This window comes from Dreissena polymorpha, chromosome 1 (genome assembly GCF_020536995.1).
Source record: "Dreissena polymorpha isolate Duluth1 chromosome 1, UMN_Dpol_1.0, whole genome shotgun sequence".
Classification (NCBI taxonomy): Eukaryota; Metazoa; Mollusca; class Bivalvia; order Myida; family Dreissenidae; genus Dreissena; species Dreissena polymorpha.
The window spans coordinates 74998093-75022430 of record NC_068355.1 but is presented as its reverse complement, the minus strand read 5'-3'; the positions used below and the strand labels follow the sequence as shown (position 1 = coordinate 75022430).

Sequence of the window (24338 nt, the reverse complement as noted above, 5' to 3'; positions counted from 1 at the left end):
TATATTATTTTACAAACGGTACCGCTTTTAAAACCGAAAGTAGGGTTTTTAGACGTATTCGTCCATTTCAACCAACTCGGTTATTTATAACTTTTAAAGCGCAAAAAAGACGGATTTATACCGTGTAACCTCCAGATATATTCTAATCGGCATGGCTAAATTTTGTTTCTTATTTATACTTAAATTTACTGTGCCAAATAAGGTGTGTGGCTATAATAGGCCGATAGGGCTGCTAAATATGCTAAATATGCTAAATAGGATGTTTATAATGTGTGTTTTACCTTTGTATCGCAAGTCGTAGAACTTTCCAGCCACGTGCTAATAATTAAAATAAAACTGAAATCATCGTGTTTCGTAAAGGTGGTATCTTAAAAAATTGCGAACGTTGGTATTTAAGGGGAAAACAGGTTAAAACAACATCCAATTACAAGTACATGGGGCTCATGATTACGCCTTCGTTATCATGGTCAGTAGCTCTTAATAAGTTAGCCATGCAAGCACAAAAAGCTATTTTTCAATATATGCGTATCAAAAATCATATGGCTTCTTTACCCCAACACATATGTTTAAAATATTCGACTCTATGATAACACCAATATTGTGTTATGGGTCTCAGGTCTGGGGTTATGAATTTAATTTGAAAAAAGTATCTGTTCATAATTTTTTTTTGTAAAAAAATATGTGAAATTTAATAAAAACACTAACACCTCTATTGCATTAGGAGAATGTGGAAGACTACCTATGTGTATTTCGTACTATACTAATTGTATAATGTATTGGTGCAATTTACTACAAATGCCCAATACTCGTTATCCTAGAAACTGTTATTTAATGCTTGTATCATTAGACAATATCGGAAAGGACTGTTGGGCCATTAAAATAAAATATCTTTTTTTAACATATGGATTTGGTTATGCATGGATAAATCAAGAAATAGGCGATGCCATCTTATTTATTAATATATTCAAACAACGGATTATTGACTGTCACACACAAAATTGGCATGACACGATAAACAAATCAAGTAGATGTTATCATTATAAATACTCTAAAACAACCTAGATCCTGAGATATACCTTCCCATGAATATCCAAACAAAATTAAAAACTGCGTTTGCAAAATTCCGCAGTGGTAATCATAAACTCAAGATAGAACTTGGTAGACATTTTAACTTACGATTTGAATCACGTTTATGTACACATTATTCTAATGGCGATATCGAATGTGATAAGTATTGTAATGTTAGGAATTTATATTTATATTCGTGGTACTCATCAGGAGAGACATTAAACGATTTTTCAATATTCTGTACACATAAATATAATGTCCGGTTTCGTATGATTAAACCAGTATGTCAAAGCCAAATGTAATTTAAAACATGTTGAACAATAGGGACAAAAAAAACGAAGTGATTTTACTCACAAGGTTTTTATTACTTGTGTTGTTAAACAATTTTAATTTTTTTTTTTTTATTTTACGTCATTGCCTTTGTGGTTCCGCATTGAAAAGCCTAGTTTTTAGTGTTTATAATATTAGTTTTGTTACTAATTGAACAAAACAAAAGTATTTTTAGAGATTGACTCAGATAACATGAATGATTCCAACTTGTTTTTGTTTTTTGTTTTTTTCATAATCATTGTAATTGTTATCAATACTTTTCTTTTTTATTTATACCAATACTGTTGTTATGTTATTTGACGTACTTTTAAAACTGAGCCGCTTATTGCGCAAACGGGTCTTATGTCCGAGTTCCAACTTGTTTTCTTATTTTTCATAATCTTTGTAATTGTTATTAAGACTTTTCATTTTCATTTATACGAATACTGTTGTCATGTTATTGAATGTGCTTTTAAAACTGAGCCGCGTATTGCGGAAACGGGTCTAATGTCTTAGGAGTTCCGAGTTCCAACTTGTTTTCTTATTTTTCATAATATTTTTAATTGTTATCAAGACTTGTCTTTTTTCATTTATACGAATTCTTTCGTCATATTAATGGACATGCTTTTAAAACAGAGCCGCGTATTGCGAAAACGGGTCTTATGTCTTAGGGGTTCCGACAAGATTGCCATTCGCCTTGTGAAATTTGAAATTACACAACTTTTGAAACTGTATAATTAATGTTTATGTTATTGTGTAATATATCATGGACACAACTCTTAAATTGTATTGTTTTATGTCATTATGCTATGTATTATGGGCCGGAGGCCTTGATTTACTCAATAAACTGTTATGTTCTGTTCTGTTTTACCTTTGTACTAATCTTGCAAACCGGGATGACTAGGCACAATAAAAAAATACTTCACACACGTCCTTGCGTTCGGCATGTTATATTTTCACATTGATACATTGTTATCGCTTTCAGCGCTTTGATAATACCCATCTGACATTAACCCAACTACGATGTCACTTGTTCGCCTTCTCGTTGCCACGGTTACCGCGGTGTTCACGTGCCTTAGTCTGACGATCGCGGGCCCGGTGTTCGAATGCGAGCATAAGGATGTCTACTCTAGGTGTCCCGGAACAATTATTACAATTATTAAGATTACGACTTCATCTCTGTATTTGTAATCCACGCACACATTCTCAGCGAGACGGTCATCGGTTACACTGACAACCACCGTAAGCAACCTTTCCACGAGTATCAAATCGAATTTTTTAAGAACTACAAGTGGGTTTTTAACTCTCTATGTCTCTGAAGTGTGTTATCTTTCATGTCTCATTTTTCAACTCTAAGCCTTAAACAGCGTTCAATATATTTTTGACATGTTTTAATTATAACCCTAAGCAATAACGATGGATATTTCACGATGGTTAGTATTTTAATTCATTAATGAAATTTTTTATACATGTATGAGTAGTTTGTGTTGGCAGTAATTACTCCTCCTCCTCCTCCTCCTCAACATCATCATCATCATTATCACCATCATCTTAATCATCATCATCATTAGAAGCAGCATTTCTTTGACCGGTCTTTTCGTTGGGGGAAATGAGGGTAGCCAGCGAGTAGTGTCTAGTAAAGCGTCCAAACAAAGCTAGATCTTGTCGTTTGACGACGCCATGAGGGGCTATCATACATCTGGCGTTGGTCTCTGCTATACCAAATCTACCTATTGCCTCTGATCAGTCTTGGTAGGCGTCTGGTAGCGTTTCAGCCGCCTTGAACAATTAGGATTTTTTTTTCGGGACCTTAACTGTAATGCGCTCAAGAATAGAAATGTTCAATACACTCGTCTGAGGTTAGTGTGAAGCGCTGGATGATGGTGATGTTGTGAGGTACCGCTGTGATACGGATGGACTTGAGCCATCTGGAAACTGTGATGCAACTTATGACCTGTTGACTCATTCCTTACGTTAAAAGCAGCCCCGTGGCGATGTTAAGAGGCCTCCTCGTTGAACCATACTTTCGTCTGCTGATGTACTCTGAAGCCTAGCAACCTGACCTCCGCTATTCCGAGTGTGTCCCAGTGGTGGCGCTTCAGCAAATGCGTCAATTCAGTGACCTTGTCGCACGCATGGAGTGTAATTACGCTCCATGTGTCTAGGGTATGTCGCCAACTTGATCGAAGGATTAGCTCCATTTAACTACGGAGACTGGCAGTGGAATATGCGGTCGTTGTGATTCCGGGCTCCGACCGATCAGGCTTGCGTTTCAGTTGTTTTGTCATCATCATTTCTTTAAATCGCATTAAGGAGGCAACATCCATCTGGAGTCGATGATTAAACATGGACACAAATAATATCGACGCGACAAAACGCTGACACGATCAAATCTCGATATTTACGGAGCATCTCTCGTATACTTAAATTTTTTCAGACCGAGTCACGAGTTCGACTCCGCACGTCACGTCATCCAGATGCATTTTTACGACGAATCGTCGTTAGGAATGCAGTTAAGCGTCGGAAGTATCCGTACAGTGATGGGCTGGTTCTATGAGGACTGGAAGAACGTGAGGTTTCCTAAATTTGCTCAATCGAATCAGTTTGTTCTAGGTATGTCTTATAATTTAAATCATATGATTTTACTGCAGTGCCATGGACGCCTTTGGTATGTTACTACATTAGTTGAATTGGAGAATCGATGATGTCAGTAAGTTAAATATCTGAATAGACATCGACACCACAACTTTTGTTTAAATAAACGGTCCCTTATCTTTTGAACGATCTTATTAAAGCTATGCCTGAATTGTTAGCTCAAACCAACAAGATATTTATTATCAAGATGTTCTTAACGTAATGAACAAGCAAAACTTAAAATCAAGTTAATATTATTTATTATATTTACTTATTCCAAGCGCCTGTGCTAGGCTCCTGTACTTAGTGTAACATGCTGATTATCAATATTTAATACGAGGGTTCTCCAATACATTATCGATCCGAAACGTGAAATTTAACTGAATACACATAATAAGTGTTTGGCTATTTAAACTTCTTTACAGTGCTTATTGTTATATTTACTCACAGCGTTTAATTGTATATTTTTTCAGGAACTAGGTTTTGCGGTATGAAATACGATTTTTGGCCGTTGTTTGATGACGTTATTGGCATAGACTTGATGTTTGACTTCCTGGACGGTGAGAATTTCCGTTGTAAATCCAGAGGGATAGGAAATTCGAGCTTGCGGAGTTTCAGGGAGAGAATCGTGTCCAGGAGCCCGACGCGGACACAGAGATTAAATAATGCGACATACGTAATTTTGCATAATAAGAAAATGTATCATAATATATAAAATGTTGTAACTGTATAAACATATACTGGCAAATACTAAAAAGAAAAAAAAGTGACAGTAATTAGGTTGTCTTCATTGTACTTATAAATTGTTTCGCTCACACATGAACATAAGCGTCTCCTTTATCACTTTTTATGTTTGAAGAATACGGCTGACTTTAAAACTGGATATGCATCGGTAGCGAAAGAAAACTAAAATGATTTCGTTACATACGAACAAATAGATGCCGTACAAAATTGAAAAGGAATATTTATAATCAGATAGCGATATGTATATTTCCTGATTAATAACCATGGAACAATAAGATGCAATGTGTACATGTGTAATAATGCTAAAATTACGGTAAGCGTTGAACTGAGCTGTTTATATATAATGCTGTTATAATAATCACGTTTCCTGTTTATATTAGAAATAAATACATAAAATAAAACACTGATTACATGTATGTTAATCAAGTGGTATGTAATAGAGCGGAAACCAAAAAGTGTTGACATACAAACAGAGGGACGGAGTGGCAAAGTGACGGGCAGATAAGAAAGTATATGCCTCTCTGAGGTTGCAAAACAATAAAAAATTGGTCGTTCAAACGAATTATTTGAAACAGTTTCAATAAACATTTAACTAGTCTTACTTATTTATAAAAAATTCAGTGATGGATGTCAATTTTTTGACGCCAAAATGCAATAGTAGTCAGGCAAATATACAGTTTGACAGCCCCACAACCCCCCACCCCAAAAATGTTGCAAAATGTGTTTTAACTGATACCGGTAGGGTAGAATGTACTTTGAAACATTTTAAACGTTTTCCGATTTCGGAACTCCGGACAGTGTTTTTTCAAGATGGCCGCTGAGATTGCCGCCAAAACATATTCATCATCATAACAATGTAACAATCCACTCAAATTTGATGATCTTGGTGTCTTAACCTATGTTTCATGAGAGTGAGAACACATTAAGATAATCAGAGATAGTAAAAGTTTAATATTTTACAAAGAAATCCAACATGAGTCCAAAATCTCCACCAACACAATACGAAGGACTAAAAGTCCATAACTTTTGGCTCAAACGTGATGTTATTTTATGTAAAACTCCATTGTTGGGGAGACAAGGAAAACTTTGATGTAATTGTTGATATCGATATCACTAAGTCGAATTTTTTTATGGTTAACGATGGATTAAACAGCCACGCACATAACAATCTGTAATAGAAATACACTTCATCACAGCCTCATTTTTTGCGTCTGCAGCATGATTTTTAATTGTCTTAGCGATCTAAGGCTTATCTGCTTTACGAAGCATGTTCTTTGCTAAAAGAGGACAATAGGATGGGGCCTCAGGTCATACGACGATACGTCTTCAAGGCAAAGATCTCCAGATTGTGACACTACCAGGAAATGCTGGAACAGAAGGGCAGGGTACGGTCAGAAGCTATTCCCAAGAGTTACGGCTCTGTCGTTTCTTTTGAATTCAAAAACAAATGTCAATTGTTCCTATACTTTCTCTTATGACTTTGTTCCCAACCGCCTCTTATTCAGGAACATTCACATTTGACCCAGCTACCATCCCAGTGACAATGTTTGTGTGTGAGATGTGAAGATTGAGCAGGTTGTAATCTTTGTCAACATTTTCTCGAGACTAGAAGCATCTATTTTGATACGCGCCTCAGTTGAGTCTTTGTGTTGTGGACTTATGGTATAGGTAAGGTCTGTAAACTCCTGCATCGCACTGGTGTACTAGGATTATACAGGTGCAGAAAGGTTAAAATATTTTGCCTTTCCTCGGTCATCCCACTGCCGCGAGTTGTACCACATGTACTCTTAAGACAGTTCATAAATGTTTGTTAAATGACAAGAGGATTTCTTAGCCCAACCCATCACTGATTGTCCCTACGGACAGCGTGAAAACCATCAACGAACTTCCTGTAATCGTATTATTGGTGCGTATTCTCAAGGTTGCTCTTTTGCTGCAGATAGTAATAAGAAGATCGCAGATAACTTAAATATTTAGATGCTGAATAGATGGTTAGACAATCGGACAATGCCTGAAAACGCATCAGCCAACACGCAATATGATCCACCTTGATCAACATCCTTGCCATGCTTACCTGAGCTGATGATTCAGCCATCTTTAGCATTTCTTCGAAGTCCATGTTTCTTCATCTCTTTTGCCGTCTCGAGCTTGATCAAAATCTCAGAACATGTATTATCTACTTGCGTCGTCTCGCCCCTAAAATGGAAATAGTACAATTCTTCTGCATGATCCAGCAGAATCTTAATCACGGCATCTCTCTGGGTCATTTCTGCTATAAGCTTGCTGTTTACGCACTGATCAGCAAGAAGATTGCTCCGCAAAGCCCTTTGGATGGCTTACAGTAAGTGAAGAAAATACAAGAACACTTCTGCATTTAGAAGTGGATATTGTTAGAAAGATCTTTGACTTTCATCCTTTGTATAGCAATAAAGATTGTACGATGTTGTAAACGACCAGCTACCGTACCAGGATCAGTTTTTAAAAAATTATTTCCAATGGGGTCCTTTGGTTTTTGCTGAAGAGACAACATTCAGAAGAGACAGTATTGAGATACGAGGAATCCGAGTGCGATACCCTAGCTCTTTGCGAATAGATCCCTTGGTTCTTTTGCGTTCTCAGTGTATAGCACTGATACACGCAAGAATTACCTGGGTTTCATACCAGTACATCTCTAGTTGGGTTTGAAACACTTGAAGCATTTCTGAAATTTCCAATGCCCCGTCCAGGAATTGAACCGGTGACCTCTAGAATGGTAGACCATAGTGTTACTACTCGACTACCGCACCTACACTGTGTAGCAATTTTTTGGTGATTGATTTATTTCTATTATGACCTGACTATAGGTTGGTGTATTCATACGTTCACAAAAGGAATAAATGTTAAGTTATATGCATATAATACGCACGGAGATAGAAGCACATCGGAACACAAATGAGTTAACCAATAAGTTATGTTTTCAATTTTTATGAGTTGAGAAGTAAAACAAAATAAACTATAGAAAATATGTGTATTTTGTGAAGGCGTAAGTTACCCTTGGTCTTTCGTTTCATTGGTTCTGAAAAAGCTTCGAACACTTAATCGAGTTAGATTTGTGCCAGATGGGTTTGTTTTTCAAGACAATAAAAGAAACGTTTTCCATCACTTCAGTATAGCAAAAAATGAACTAGTGTAATTAAAATTCAAGTGTAGGTAGATTATACACTTGTCACGCTTGGAATTGTTTATATGGTGGAGCAGGGTGGTTGATGGCTAGCAAATGTATGACAAATGTGATTGTTATATACAATCTTACATAAATTGTTCATTAAACTTAAGTAAACGGGAGTTTTATAAGAAAGATTATAACTGCAATACCAATTCATTTTTTTTAATGATATTTTATTCTGTAATATTTCCTGGTTCGTAGTTTATATGTCTGGAATCGGATTGCGTGTTTGTCATCCACCTGTTGTATTTTAGGGGCAAGCGAGTGATAAAAGAAGACATTGATATTTGTGTTTGTGAAATGAAACAATAAACCCAATAGTTACACACATATCGTAAACAAATATGATTAATTCGACGCATTACTGTTTTATATCTACTGTATGCATATGATATATATGATATAATTTTTCCACCAACACTCTTTCTACACTATTAGGGTTTAGATAAATAATGTTATTGTTAAAATGTCCGTTAGAACTTGCTTTTGAAAAGTTGTTTTGTACGGTTGCTACAATACATTTTCTCCTTTGTTGCAACTATGAATTACCAATCCTTCTATATGTTAGAGACACACTTGTTCAAGGAACCAGGTGAGGGAATTTATAAACATATACCACTGTCCATAAAACTACGATGTATGAACAATTGACTGTCGGTTATTGTTTTACTAAACTGTTCAGTCAGGCATCTTAATTATATGTAAAACTTTTATGTATGCAAACAAGCTTTATTTGCTTGAATAGTCTTGTTTTTATATACATGTTGGTAAAAAACAACAGCTAACACACTAAGTAGTCTACATAGATATCATAATATGAAATAGACAGAAAGTGACATACACACTCAAGAGTCGACATAAATATCATCATGTGAAATAGACAGAAAGTGACATAAACACTAAAGAGACAACATAGATATCATCATATGAAATTAGTTTCAACCTATTTATTTTAGCTCGATTGCATAGAAAGCCTTATCTGAGCTATTGAGTAATTTTCTTGGCCTAGAACCAGTACTTGGTGTCAATGGGGAAGATCTAAAGAACGTTCCCACCTTGGGAATCGAACCCGTGATCTCCCGGTCGCTAGGCGGACACAATTTCTAATACGCAACGGCGACCTTTAACATGACATTGACTGACAGTAACATATACACTACGGCATTAACATAGAAACGTTCATATTTAATGGAAAGAGAAGGACATAAACAATAAAGAGTCGACATAAAGACCAACATATGAAATGCACGGAAACCCATGTACACGCTTCAGAATTGAAATACATATCATCATTTGAAGTGGACAGAAAATAACATACACACTTCTTAACCAACATAGATATCATCATATTAAATTGACAGACACTTACTTTTGATCAACGGTTTCAAGGGAGATCGATCCATTGAAATGGATAGAAACTGGCAGAGAAAAAAAACACACTAAAGAGTCACAATGCATAATATCATATGAAATATAAAGAAACTGATATATACACGAAAGATTCCACATATTATCATCATATCATATGGACAAGCACTGACATGCAATCGTATGGGTCAAGATAAATATCATCAAAATAAATAGACAAAAAACTGACATACACACTCAAGAGTCACCATATAAATCATCACACAAAATGGACAGTCTCTGAAATGCAAACTTAATAGTCACCATAGATATCATCATATTCAATGGACAGATTCTGAATTGCTCACTTAAGAGGCACCATATATATCATCTTATGAAATGGGCAGACAATAATATGCACACTTAAGTGTCAAGATAGATATCATCATATGAAATGGACATACTATGAAATACACTTAGGAGTCAAGACAGATATCATCACATGAAATGGACAGAAACTGAATTGAACACTTAAGAGTCACAATGTATATTATCATATGATATGGCCAGACTCTTACACTAAGGAGGTCACCATAGATACATGTGCCAACCACTTTGCAAGTAAACATATGGTGCAGAAGCTGTGGGAATAGGGATGCTTTCCCACTGACAGATCAGCTGTCACAAAGACGTACAAATCATCATTTACCTCAGCAATTTATATCTCCGATTCAAAACACAAAACATACGCTCATTTATTTAATCAGTCACTCGATTTTCAAACAGCAATTAATCCATCATGTCACCCAGTAGGTCTAAAAACACTATGGAAAACCAGCGGGTCTTCGTTTCGTCTCACAAACAGCTTGCTAAGTCGCTGAAAATTGCACAAAAGCAGATTCATTAGACAGTTCCAGCAACTCGAAATCCACAACCAGTTTGCTTTTAATGTGGCATAAAAAATAGAATATAAGGTTGGTGTTTTTCTATCATCATGTGATATCAGGCTCTTCCGACATTGCGTCTCATCAGGCTCGGCAAGCCTCGACCTTCCCTCCGCCATATCGGCCTCGTCTGTTATCACACAATATCAAATTTCAGCAGCAACCTTATATTCTCTATTTACCAAAGGAACGACAAATAATTATTAAACTACGTTCCTCACAGCTTACACGTACATAATTGTCCCTGTAGCAAATACATGTGTGACAATATAATAAGTCTTTGGTAACATTTAATTTAGTTTACAATATTTGCAATCTTCATATTAACTTGTATAATCCTACCGCATGGGACAAAGGAGGCATCCAACCGTCCAGTTACTGCTGACAAAAGAGATTTGGCATTCAAGTGCATCAAACTGCAGAGAAATAGCTGCAACAGAGGTGTCATGGTTCGAGTCCACTGACTACTCAGTTAAACATGACAGTGGAAACGTGGGAATCAAATATCGTTGTAAATGTCTTGGAAATTGGTATAGGGCTGGTGTTCTTTTTTTTTGGTCATAACATTAAATTTCTGGAAACATACATTTTACAGTCGTACAAACTATCATAGAAGTTTGAGAATTTAAGCTCTAACAAATGTTACGGAAAGAAATATGGTTTCAGAGTATTATGTGGTGGAGAGAAGAAAGAGAAGAAAGAGGTAGGCGGTCTAGATTCTATTAAGTCTATTAAAGGTATTGTAATAAGAAGAGATTGGCGTGTTCATATGGCTGTATTTTCTAAGAATGTGCTCCATCGTTGACTAAACAATTCATATATGTGTTTTATGTGTGATATTGTTTCCTCTATTTTAGTCTACTGATTAAGTAGCTCATCTATGGCTTTCGCATTTACATTAAAAGATAAGGAATTTGGCTAAAATAATAATAAATTAATTGCATTATTTTTTTGTGTGAACAAAGGGAAATTATTTCAAAGGCAAGGTGTGTGTTATGTTCCAAAGAAAACTTGTTTTGTATCATGAGTGTTACTTCCGACCAGAAATGTTGAACTTTATTGTATTCCAAAAGCATGTGTTTTGTAGAATCAGTATTTGCCGAACGGAAATCGCACATGTTCGACTCTACGAGTTTACACAGTTATACGATGAACAAAATATATCCGGTGCTGTATATGAAATATTACCGAGTGAATATATTATTTATATACCATTCTACTGGGGTGCTCTTTACGAATGAGTAAAAGTTTAATACATTGTGTGTGCTAATGTCATTAAATAATTGGTGTTTTTTCTAATAAATATAATCTTTTATTTTGAAAATCGTAAATATGCTCTACAAATTGTATGCCTCTGTTATGCCATTCTTTAAAATAGATTTTTATTTTACATTGTGCGAATGGTTTCAAATTATTTGTTTTGAAATTATATCTTTATTTTCGTGATATGTTGTTTTATACCAGGCTTCCAAGATCTGTTGCAAAAATATTGACGTTACTTTCAGTTTGTTAACATCTGTTCGATTTAAATTGCATTTGAAAACTATGTTTCCTCAATGAGGTTTAAGCATCGAGCGATATATAGTTTACTTATCAATGAATCCTTCGTGGATGACAGGTTTTACCCAAATAGCTTTTAATTTATCTAAAAACTAATTTAATATCATGCATTTTAAATCCGCCTTCGTTTTATTCGTGTATTATTTGATTCCTTACAATTTTGTCGGCCTTTCCGTCCAAAAGAAAATTGAAAAACGTTGTTTTCAGTTGGTTTATCACATGTAAGGGTGGATTTTGGAGAACGGCTAGAGGATACGCAAGCTTTTGGAATGCAAATGTTTTTTGTACAGTGATTTTGCCTATCAATGAAAGATTCCTTTTTTCCAAGCGTTGAGAGAATTTTTAATTGTTTCGATTTTATTTATTGTACAGTGGAAACCTCTTAACCGGATCCTCTCTATACCGAGAGGAATACCGGAATCCTCTCTAAACCGGACACATTGTCCGGTCCCATTTTTGTTCCTATAAAACCAAGCGTAAATATCTCCTTAAGACCGGAATCCCCTCATTTCCGGATACCGGTCATTCTTTGGATCAAAATTGGGTAATTCCATTCGTAATTGTACCTCTCTAAAGCGCTCAGGGCCGGTTTATTGCACCTCAGACCTAGTGTCATAAAGTTATGAATAGCGGATTAAAGGCGCGTTAAATTAACAAAGGTGGTCGAAAAATGTGCAAGCTGTAAAAATCGCAAAACACTTTAAAGATACTTGTCCTGTGATGTACGTATCGCTCAATAGATGTGATAATACCGATTATAATTACTGATAACAAACATAGAGTTATGTAGTGTTTGTTTTTGATATAGGAAGCCGTGCTAAATTTTAATAATCTTTATGCTATTTAATGTTGTGTTGTTAATTACAATTGCTAATTAAGTGTAATATAAAATGGTGACTTGCAGAGTTCTTTAAGCATTTTATATTCATTTAGATTTTCAAATTGGTAATTAAGATAATTACGACTAAAATGTCCGAACCTCCTTTTAAGCGATGGCGCGTGGCTTTGTCTCTAGAAAACAAAATCAAATTGATAAAAGAGTCAGAGATGTTGCCAAAACCTGCACTCAAGATGCTGTCAGAGAAAAATCGGGTAGGAAAGTCGACGATCGGGGATAACGTGCGAAAAAAGTCGGCGTACATGTTTTTCAGTGTGAAAAGGAACTAAATTCACCTAACACATGCATGCATGTATAAATTTGTTTGTTTTTCCACATATTAAGCGACGTGTTTTTCTTTTGTGATCCAATATGAATGAATGTTATATAAAAATTAACTAAGAAAATTTGCTGAAAAGTGTTTTTTCCACATTAGGCTATGTAATTGACCTTCTGAAAGTAAAAAAAAGAGTCAATGTCCCCTCTAAACCGGAATCCTTTTTAAGCCGGAATTCCCTCTCGGTCCCGGGGATGTCAGATTTAGAGGGGTTCCACTGTATTACATGCTATAGGGTTGGTTTTCTTTGCTCTTGTACGGATAGTATTGATACATTAAATGTTTGCTTACATAATACAGGATCATTAACATGAAATCGGCACGAATACACATTTCAATCAAATATAAAACATTAATTATCATCGTAACTGTCATTTGAATAGCACCAAACGCAGCAACTATATTGATCCATGGGTTAATGCACCGGATTATTCTTATTCTGAACGCAGAAATAATGTCTGAAGCAATAACATATACGTTGGAATATATAATTTTAAATATCACAATACTATCCATTTCTTTGCATTAATTTGCTTAAATAAAAAACATTTCACATGGAGTATCAACAAGTTCTCTGTTTGACTAGTTCAAGAGATCCGGCATTTCATGCACTCATCGGTAATTAAATATGTGTTTGTTTTCTAAGATTACATGACAACGTTCTTGATACGATCAATTATTTAATCGGGAATAAGAACATTTATAATTCGGACACGTCCGTGGAGCTTGTGGAAGATTATGTCCATATTTGAATAAAAGTTAAAATGACGTTGCCCGCCGTTAAAAATGACCCGGTCTTTTGATGGATTTTCCAATAGAAATTTGTCGCGGATCAAAACAAGTTTATTTACATATATTAAATATTCTTTATTACAATAAGTAACCATGCACAACAATCAAATGTCATCTTGGCATTCATATTTCGATTAACATTCAGCAATTCACTAAAGTGAAACATTTTATCACGAAAACACTTCCCGTTCACATTATGATATATAAAACATCATTCACCATCACATGAACAAATAAGTGATTACCTCGCATCCACATTCAACAACATGGCAATATAGTACCTTTACGCGCATTTAAATACTATTGTTACATATCCCAATTTAAATTCGAGTTGAATCAATTGTGTTAACATACACACCGTGCATGCATACACCAAGGAGATATGATAGTTTTAAACACAGATCTAAACGAGACACACATTCAAAAATTGTGTATAACATAATCCATAATCATTCGTTTGTATATTCAACATTACGCAAGGCAGAGAAGTAAACAACTAACACAAAATATACAAAATTGCGATATAAAAAATCGACAAAATCGGATCTCACTATCCGCGTTTTTTTTACAATTGTGAAAATATGTCATTAAGGATTTCCAAATGTTTTTACATGGCGATCGAATGACATTGTTATCAAGGACAGGCAGCGAGGGCGTCTTTAACAAACTGCGTGTTGCCAAGGCAGAGTATACTATCGAAAAAAAAAGTTGTATTTACTTGTTTCAGATTTTGCAAACTGGAGCATGTGCAATCGATAGAATCCATTATCAACAACCCAAGATTTAAAACTACGACACTATCTGGAATATGCGTCAACATGTTATTGGTTAGATATAATCTGCGAAGTTTTGTGTTTGTGTCGAATGCATGTGGATGTATTGTTTTGATTCGATTGCTTTCAAGATACAATACGTTTAGCTCTGTTAGTCCTCGAAAGTCGTTGGCATTAATTTCGGTGATATTACCAAATGAAATACTGAGCCATTCAAGTTTAATCAGTGTGTGAACGAAGTTGGGGATTCTTTCAAAGTTAAAGTTATCAAGCACCAATGTCAAAATATTTTGCATGACCTTTCCTTGACTGCACCTTTCAAAAGGCCTAATATCTACTTTGTAATTTTCCCAAAGCCAAAGCTCAGAGACGTTTTTTTGATTATTACAAATCACATCACTAAGATCTACAATGTCCGCCCCTACTATCTCTAACTTAATCCCACGTTGATCGATGCCATGAACATCAAAATTCTGAAACGAATTTCCAGAGTAACCATAAAAAGAAACGGCTTGTACATGGAGATTATTGAGTTCTACTGGCCAGCTATAATACAAAGTCAAATTTAAACTAAAGACTAACAAGGGACTGATGTGTTGAATCATGGAAGCATCTAAGGTCATAATCGGATTTAATTCTAGTAATAACACTTCGATTTTTCTTAGAATACGCAGTGCTTGTGGGATTGTAGTCAAATTATTGTTTCCGAGATCTACGACAACTCTAGTATTTTCAAGACCAAGAAATGCCGAATCGTTTACGGACGTTATTGAATTATTGTACAAAATTATTCCAAAGAGGTCAACGCTGGAAAGCTTTGGAAGGTCTCCAAACGCGTTGTCCGGAACAGTTTGTATATAATTGTTGTGCAAGTCAACGGTAAAGTTGTGTCCACTGGGGTTGAATCCTGTTGGAAGATTTTGAATTGCAAAGTTTGGTATAGATCTGAGATCTCTCTCCTCGCATCGTACCAGTTTCACTTCGGCTTCGTATATAGCATAATACGAGTACCACATCTCCTCTTCAACGCAGTTGCAGATTCCGAAACAAACATCACCTCCAGACAGCAGAAATGTTTGTATTGGATGACACAACGAAGATAACAGCATGATCCACATGAACTGAAACGCGTATAATAGTGATGGTATTAATACTTTGTACTATGCTTCATCGTTTATACTTTACAGCGCATGTATATTCAATGCCTGCGTAATATACAACTCCTAATATACACATTTTCAATGTTTAAACAAAATAACATTACATATTATTCCACGTTGTTCTTAATCTGCATGTGTATTTGTTATTATTTTATTTCAATATGGTTTTGTATAATTGTAAAAACGTGTTATCTTTTTTAATAGACGTAGTAGACGTTTTTGATATTTAGGAGGAATAGGATATGTATAGATAAAACAGTGCGTGTATTTTAAGAGTGCTGCCTAAGATCATGTTAGAATCGATAAAATGTATTTAGGTTTTGAATATAATAGCTGCGTGTGATCAAATATTTTGTATAGTAAAGCCGGTAGTAAAAGCCTTTCTTCTGTAAATATACTCATTGGTCAACCTTATATGATGGAACAAAACCAGCTTTGTACAGTTACATACTAACAACGCAAAAATAAGTTCAAATCCGGAAAACATATTAGTAAAATAAAGTTTTTTATGTAAATGCATATTTATCCCTCCATATAATAATTCAATTGGTACTACTTTATAGCTTAATAACTCACTCTTGGTCTCATGCAATGACTACAGAAATCCGAATTGCTATGAATTGACCCAAAAAGCAAATCAACATACGCCTGTGATAAAATTGATAATGCATTTCCGCACACATTGCTGAGTGCCATTCAATGAGTAATTAAAAAAATATTTTTAAATTGAAATAATTATCAACGTAAACAAAACAACACATTTAAAAAGACATGGATTCAAAATTATAATATGTTTATTTTATTTGAATACATATTTTAAAATTAATTGAAAAATAAATTGTAGTAAACTGTATCGCTTTCGATCGTTTACCACTTTTTCAAGCACGGCTGTTTTATTAATCTCCATATATTTTGTTTACTTGTATCCACATATTCAGAAGGAAATGAGGACACAACCAACAAAAACGGCATGCTTATGGCATTCAATGCAAATACAAATACAATTAATATTGTGTTTGCATGCGTAAAAAAGCTGTACCTTATTTATTGGTTATAAAAGAAATAATCGATAGAAATAATAGAACAGAAAGAGAAATACTATTACATAATATAAATAATTGAGATTTGATTGAAAAAATGCTACGTTTGTAGAATCATAATTGTAAATTAATTGACTCTATTGTTTAAATTAAATATTCGAAAAAAATGTACTTGCATATATAACTTGTGTTTATTGTTAACAAATACGTTCACAAAATTGGGTTAAAGAAATAATTACAAACTTTTACTTACAGCTCGGCTTTGGTCTGACATCGTTACGTGTTGCCTCCGATTCAAAGATCATGAAACGATTCTCCAAAACGTTTGCCGCTTTATTTATACTAAAATGAGCGTGACTGCGATTCACGATGTGTTCATTAAATCAAGTTCATTGTTTGAACTGCTTTGCTGTTGTTCCATTTCATTCGAGATAAGACAATCTGATTGCTTTCAGTATAATTTACAGTGCTATTTTACCAGAGTTTTGCTCTGTTCTTCGCTTATATGGGGACCCTTCGATCCTGGAGTTTTACAACCAGATAAAGGTCATTAAACATGGCAGATGCATTCTCCGATGGCAAATAACCATAACAATTGCAATTGCGTGATTGGGTAAATTGCCATGTATGACGGTAATAAATAATGGTTTCACCCAACAGCATTTAAAATGACATCGTATTCTGAAAGATGTATGTTTGACACGTGTTTTATACCATTTCAGGTAAAAGATTGCAAAAATGTGAAGTTGTGTTTATTTAAAAGCAGAAAAAGAAGAGAGCGACACGCTATATATTGCACATTTATTTATTGGTTTTATTTCAATATAATTATTGACAAAAACACACAACATATCGTCTCTAAATGTTTGTACTGTCTTGTAGTATGTTTCGTATCTCAATTGTCGGACACAAAAAAGTATTCGTTGTAAGTGTCCGAAAACTTGGATCAATAACGGTATACAATTTAAGACTGAAACAAAGTGCCAGTCAATGTTGATTTTTTAATTAGGACAGTGCGAGATTTTATATATGTTTCTGTAGTAAGACTTGTGTTAATAAAAAAGTTTATATTTGCATTTAGGACGTTGTTAAATTATCATATATGTATAACTTGGCGTCAAACTATACCCAAATTTCTTTATCAATTGTAATTAAAATAGTAAGGTTTTCAAGTGTTATGCTGACGCTCAATCACAATTGTATCGGTATACCTCGTGCCGTTGAAATGAAAAAATGAAAATATGATTTATTCCGGTTCAAAGTTGTTCTATACACATGCAAAACCTAACATATTTATTAGCATTTGATGCAATACATTTATTCCCAATAACACTTTCATAGGCTGGTAAATCGTTATGCCATTAATATGAACACATGCCCGTAACGCAGATGTAACGCGTGTATAACACACACCGCATCAGACAAAACGAACGTTTGTTTTGATATGACATCCACTCAACATGTATTGTTTTCTATGTTTTTTTATAGTTAACTTACTAAAGACAGGACACGCAACCCATTTTTGCTCGGAGCAACTTAAAAGGGCGATTCATGAAGGCTTATCCATCCACATTAACCAGAGCTAACAAATATAGTTATTTGTCGGATAGTCAACAGAGCAAATAGTTTAAGTACATTATAGTGAGCAACTTTGAGAAATACGTGATAGCCTTATCGCTTTATCGTGTGTTTTGCTTACTTTTTGTCCTTTATGGAATATGGTTGTGTTTGGCCGAAATATGAAATAGTCATGTTGTTTGATGCCAAATTAAAACTATTCAACACTGATGACCTGGATCTTTATTTTATTTCTATTTGTGAGCAACTGGTAGCTGCAGAATTAAATACCAAAAGTTATCAACGTTTCTTGAAACAAAAGACTGCCGCTTATGTCCTGAATTAAAAAAGAACAATTTGTTACTTTGTATACTCCTATGACGTTTTGTAGGAACCCTCGTTACAGATGGGCGGGTGAATATGTGGTGGAATAGACAGGCGGACGGGCGTGCGGATAGGTCGACGAAAGGGCGGACGGATGAGCGGGCGGATAGGCCCACGGAATGGCATTCAATAAACAGCGAGATTACACCAGGTACTTCAAAGTAATTGTCCGTCACAGAAAATGCAAATAAGCCGTTATCGTTGTCTTAGTCGTACCGTTTTCAACGAATCTTCACCAAACATTATGATCATGTTTGTTTAAATGAAAGGGCAACCACATTCGACAACCATAAAATAGCAAACAGTTAAAAATTATTAGTTATTGCCATAATGATTTAAACATGTATACACCATTCGTTGTTTCAGCTCTCATTATTCATTATTCATTCTCTTTTCGCCATAACTTTAGCAAGTTTTCCAGATATCTTTATTCCCATAACATGGGCAAATAAAGATAGAGTGGAAAGGTACGAATTTCAGTGTAAACGATGACACAATATGTTCATATATTTAAAATGCTGCCTACACTTACTAACCACCTTATGAATTATTTTCATGCAGAAAAGCGCGACTAGAACGAGTCACTTCAGGGATTTATTTGCGATTTTAGGCGAACGATGATCAATGAAGAATAAATTGTAAAGTCGAGTTAATATATTGGTTCATATAATGTTCAAAACTATCTATTGCACTCCGATTCTCAACATTAAACCTAGATTGTTACTTGTATTCAGGGTTGAACATGTAACAAATGAGATAAATGCATTTTATATTGTGCTGTTATATATGTTGACTTTTATCGTGCTCGACGTGCTGTAATAGATTAATGTCACCGTTTTGGTTATGTACAAAACAAATAAAAAAATGAACATTAAACGGGGTTCATGCAGTTAAAACTTTTCTAATTAGGTATCGCTGTTACTGCAATAATAATGAATTGCCATTATTAGTTGACGCTTTTTTAAACAAAACCAACTAACTAAATAAGTTACATGAACATTTATTTACAAACATGAAACCATAGTTGTATTTCGGCACGATCCGATTCAGAAATACCCTAACACTATGTTAGAGATACAGTGGAAAAACGTTGGATCTAGAAGATACAGTGAAATTATGAGTATTTTTGTGTTTCAAGGGAGATAATTATATTTCACAACGACGTTATTTCCATTTTCCGGGATCTATTACAAGATACTCGTTCACAGTATATACACAGACATATAAACAGACAAACATATTCCTATTGGAGACTTCGGCGTGGGCGCCTAGCTACGATGCAGATTGAAGCAGACATACTGTGAAATCCCCATCCCCCCAAAAAGATGGTTCATTCACAGTTACCCCACCCTTACACCGCAACGCAAATTGGAAAAGTTTTGCATACACAGAAGGGACAGTTACATGAACATATGTATATATGTGTGTGTATGTGTGTGCGTGTGTGTGTGTGTGTGTGTTTGATTCCCGAGAGCAAATCCGTAGTTATGATGGAAATGATGGACTCATTCGGTACCACTCACACAGAGTTTAATGTTTATTCTAGTGTCACGAATTCATGATGTTTATTTAATAAACTCCCGTCTTCAGACAAGAGCTATTATCGGCCGTCATGTTTTTACAAGAGGCTTGTAGTCACGTCTGTGTTCATATTTGTACTGCGATAACGGAATCAGCAGTCACGTTTTATTCGTATGTACACGTTTTAATGACATTATACCTGACATTTATAAAATAGTTTGCAACAAAAAGGACTGAGTTGCTATACTATGAATAATGACAACTCTTATATGTGTGAATTATGTTTTAAAACCAACGGATTCAATTATACGCACAAGCGTACGTGTCTCATACATAAAGCGGTTTATGATTTCCATAGCATTCATTATTAATTATTGCGATATTGCTATATCGCAATGACCGTGTTAAAATACTTAATCCCTTTAGATGTATGGCAAAGTAGCGTATTTGTTACCATGACTTTGACATAAAGGACATTAGCACCTAATGTGTGATCAATATCGTGCAATTAAAGATAGGTGTTCACAGATTTTGACTCTGCATGTTTAAGCAACATACAATTGAATTATTTTTCCTTTCATTGTTCACTAAAAACTACATCAGAGGAAACAAAACCTTAGTATAATGTGTTTCTCTATATTTAAGTCAAGGCAACAATGTAGTAAAACAGTTTAACACGAAATAAATGCATTTAGTAATTCACTCAGTAATATAATTTCAATTGTATGCATTATGAATCTGAATCACCAAGATTTAATTCTTTGCACCAGCCTTCATGAGGATGATTGTTTAGATCTGCACATACTATATTGAACTCATTATTGCGATTCATGACATGCATGCTTTTTACCCTTTTAAGCATACTTAGTCGGTTTACTTAATATATTAAATATTTATTAATTGGTTTTAGCAATTTAGCAAATTTAGACTGATTCGAAAGTATACTAAATACTATTAAATATACAGCCTAATTAGCAAACTATTTACACGCCGTAGGCTTCATTTTCCAGTGTATGGGTTTGCAAATTTAGGACCTCTTTCGAACAAACAAGACTTATCCCCCCGGAGGCGACCTACTGCAAGATGACCTGCCGTTGACTGCCTGTCAGGCTGACCTAGTTTCGGAAGGGACTTTGAATTAGGGTCGGAGCTAGTGACTATTTAATGTATTATTGGTGTACGTCATTTCAAGTGAGTGGATATGCACATTTAAGTGCCCCTTTTGGACAAACAAGAGTTATCTCCCAGAAGCGACCAAGTGCTCGCCATTCTGCCACCGAAAGCCTGTCGGGCTGACTTAGTTTCGACCGGGACTTGTAATGAGGGTCTGCGTAATGTCCGGCCTATTTAGCGTATTATGGGTCATTTTCCAGTGGGTAGGTATTCACATTAAGGGTTCCTTTTCGGACAAACAAGAGTTATCTCCCAGATGCGACCAAGCGAACGCTGATCTGCCGCCAAAAGCCTGTCTGTGTGACTTATTTTCGGACGGGTAGTTAAATTAGGGTCGGTGTCATGTCAGGCATATATAGAGTATTATGCGTCATTATCCAATGAGTGGGTATGCAGCTTTAAGGGCCTTTTTGGGGCAAACACGATATATCTCCCGGAAACGACCTTGTGCACGATGACCTGCCATCGACCACCTATCGGGCTTTCCCAGTTTCAGCCGGGACTTTAAATAAGGATCGTCGTCGGCTGCAGCCTATAAAGCGTATAATGAGTCATTTTCCAGTGAGTGGAAGCAACCTAGTACACGCTTATCTGCCGTCGACTGCCTGCCGGGCCGACCTAGTTTCGGCGGAAACTTTTAATATCCCGTCCGCTCTCTTTCCTAGTTTCGGCCGGGGTTTAATCTTGTGTAGATGTGTGTGTTTGTGTGTGTGTGGGGGGGGGGGGGGGCGTCATACAGCCTTTTTTACGTAATATGCGCCATATTAACGGCCATTGGGCATTCATTTTAAAGCCCCTTTGTTATAGATTGTTATAGAGATTTTATTTTGTAGTTGAATGATAAAAATCTATACAAATCGGCCATGACACGCCAAAGTTATGGGTATATTCGCGACGTCCTGTAATGTCCCATTTTATGTTTGACGTTAAAGTCATTTGCGACGAATCAAGAAAATATCACTCGCTGTATTTGAAAACTGGTTTTGCTAAAACAAAAATACTTACATGTTGATTGTTTATACGGACCATTACATTGGTTAACAAATAAGTTTTATTCATTTTGTTGTCATCATAAAATATAATATTTTTGCGTAGCAACGAAGGAACAAAACAAAATTATGAGGTAAAGTTCAAATTCATTTATTATTCCTATGGACTAATATTATGCATTTTTTTTATTTTAATGTGATAATTAGACAACTCTTTCGTTGAAAATTGCGTGGCCCTAAAAAGGGCCGTTTGTTTGGATGCACCAGACAACTCGTTAACGTGTTGTTGGTGTACTTGGTGACAGCCTTTGTGACCTCGGAAACGGCATGTTTGGCGAATTTTCACATCTGCATCTGATCCTGGGCATATGGAGCCCAGGTATGCGGGTCTAACGTACAGTCGGACAGACTTATATAAATAGGCATGTCTTGCTGGACTCACTGATAGGAAGTATAGCGGTCCCATCTGTTTAGAGTAATGCGGAAGGCTCACACTTTGGCTAAAGTCAACGGTGATGTAATATCAGCTTCTTTCCCGGCATCTCCGTATACAAAAAGTCAATATTATTGTCATAGTATTAAATTGAAACAGAAGGTAACTTATGTGTTTTCTGAGTCGTATTAATGTGAAAATGTCAATATGAAAAGATGAACAATACATAAATGGAGTTACAATATTCTTAAATAGGTGATTACCATCTTAGCACGCCTTATATTGTTACCGTATGCATCCGTCGCCTCAAGCTCTTCCTCTTCTTCTAGAGCGCCTACCACACGTTTTCTTAAGTTTTCACACGTAGCGCATACATCATCACGGGGAGAGGCTATCTAGATGAGTGGACTGCATATGTCTTTGAAAGCAGTGACGTTGATGTCTAGAAACGGAAGTTGTAATACGCATGTTTGGTAGGGTAAGTGATGGAATGCGCTTTAGTTTGGATGGGTTATTTAAGAATACAGTATACTAACTATTTTGAGTATACTCTCTCAAAAGAAGAACATCATACAGTACCAAATTACATGGGAATACCAGAAAATATCGACGATTTTCGTTTACACTATCGAGTAAAAAGACATTTATACGATATATTGCTTGAAATGACAGTGCTGTTTAGTTAAGCTTGGAACTTCATGTACATTTCCTGAATAATTTTACTTCAAGCTCAACTAATTTTCCTGCGTCTGCTATCAAATAAATCATGTTTTACTGAGAGATTTCTTAGTGTTTCTTAAAAAATCATGTAAGAAGACTTAATTAATCATTTAATAAATACTTGAGGCTCGCTGTGTAAAAAGATATTTTAATGCATGTACATAGTGTTGTCCCAGATTAGGCTGTGTAGTCCGCACAGGCTTATCAGGTGCGATACTTTCTGCCATAACATGAGTTTCGCTCATAGCAAAATACAACAAACGCGTAAAGTTTCTCCTTGATTAGTGTGGACTGAACATGCAATCTGGTAAAACAATTTAGGCGCATGCATTAATTAGATTATACTAATTACTTTTGATTCATGACACAGTTACATGTAATAATTTATGATTTGTCCATTTACATGATGCATATTTTATTGTACTGGGTTGAACGATACTTTTATTTTAATAATGTGTCCACTCAACATTCTTGCAGTTATGTTTTGCTGTGTTATATAATTATATAATAATAAATACAATTTTAACAACTAGCTTCTCTTTTCTTCTTGTGATTTATTGATATATTTTAAACCAGAAGAACAACAATATCCATAACATAATGAACGCAAAACATGATACCCTATATTCACGGAACAAAGCTATGTTTGACAAAATTCATAATCAAGGTTCCCAATTTTCAAAAATTTTCCAGATCAAATTATTTCCAAGTTCCATCAATTATTTATATATGAATAAACAACACTTGTATCATCTATATGTAAGGCTTTTA

General features: G+C 35.2%; 1 protein-coding gene across 2 annotated transcripts; it reads right to left on the bottom strand.

Annotated features, from left to right (window-relative positions):
• Nucleotides 1-10053: 10053 nt before the first annotated feature.
• On the bottom strand, nt 10054-17249 carry LOC127835681 (leucine-rich repeat-containing G-protein coupled receptor 4-like). Of its 2 annotated transcripts, XR_008028552.1 has the most exons (3): nt 17044-17249; nt 10594-10681; nt 10054-10184 (listed from the first exon to the last, which is right to left on the bottom strand). XR_008028552.1 is itself a non-coding variant. In XM_052362121.1 (2 exons), exons 1-2 carry the CDS (start codon nt 17062-17064, stop codon nt 14452-14454), a joined length of 1281 nt encoding a protein of 426 aa, XP_052218081.1. In that variant the 5' UTR covers nt 17065-17249; the 3' UTR covers nt 13878-14451. The 2 variants fall into 2 exon arrangements, 1 of the variants encoding a protein (XP_052218081.1); XM_052362121.1 differs by lacking the exons at nt 10054-10184; nt 10594-10681 and adding an exon at nt 13878-15711.
• Nucleotides 17250-24338: the final 7089 nt, after the last annotated feature.

Coding starts and splice junctions, on each gene's coding strand:
- LOC127835681 (XM_052362121.1), bottom strand. CDS start 17,064: ATGTCAGACCAAAGCCGAGCT. Junction 15,712..17,043: donor TGTCAGACCAAAGCCGAGCT/GTAAGTAAAAGT, acceptor TACGCGTTTCAG/TTCATGTGGATCATGCTGTT.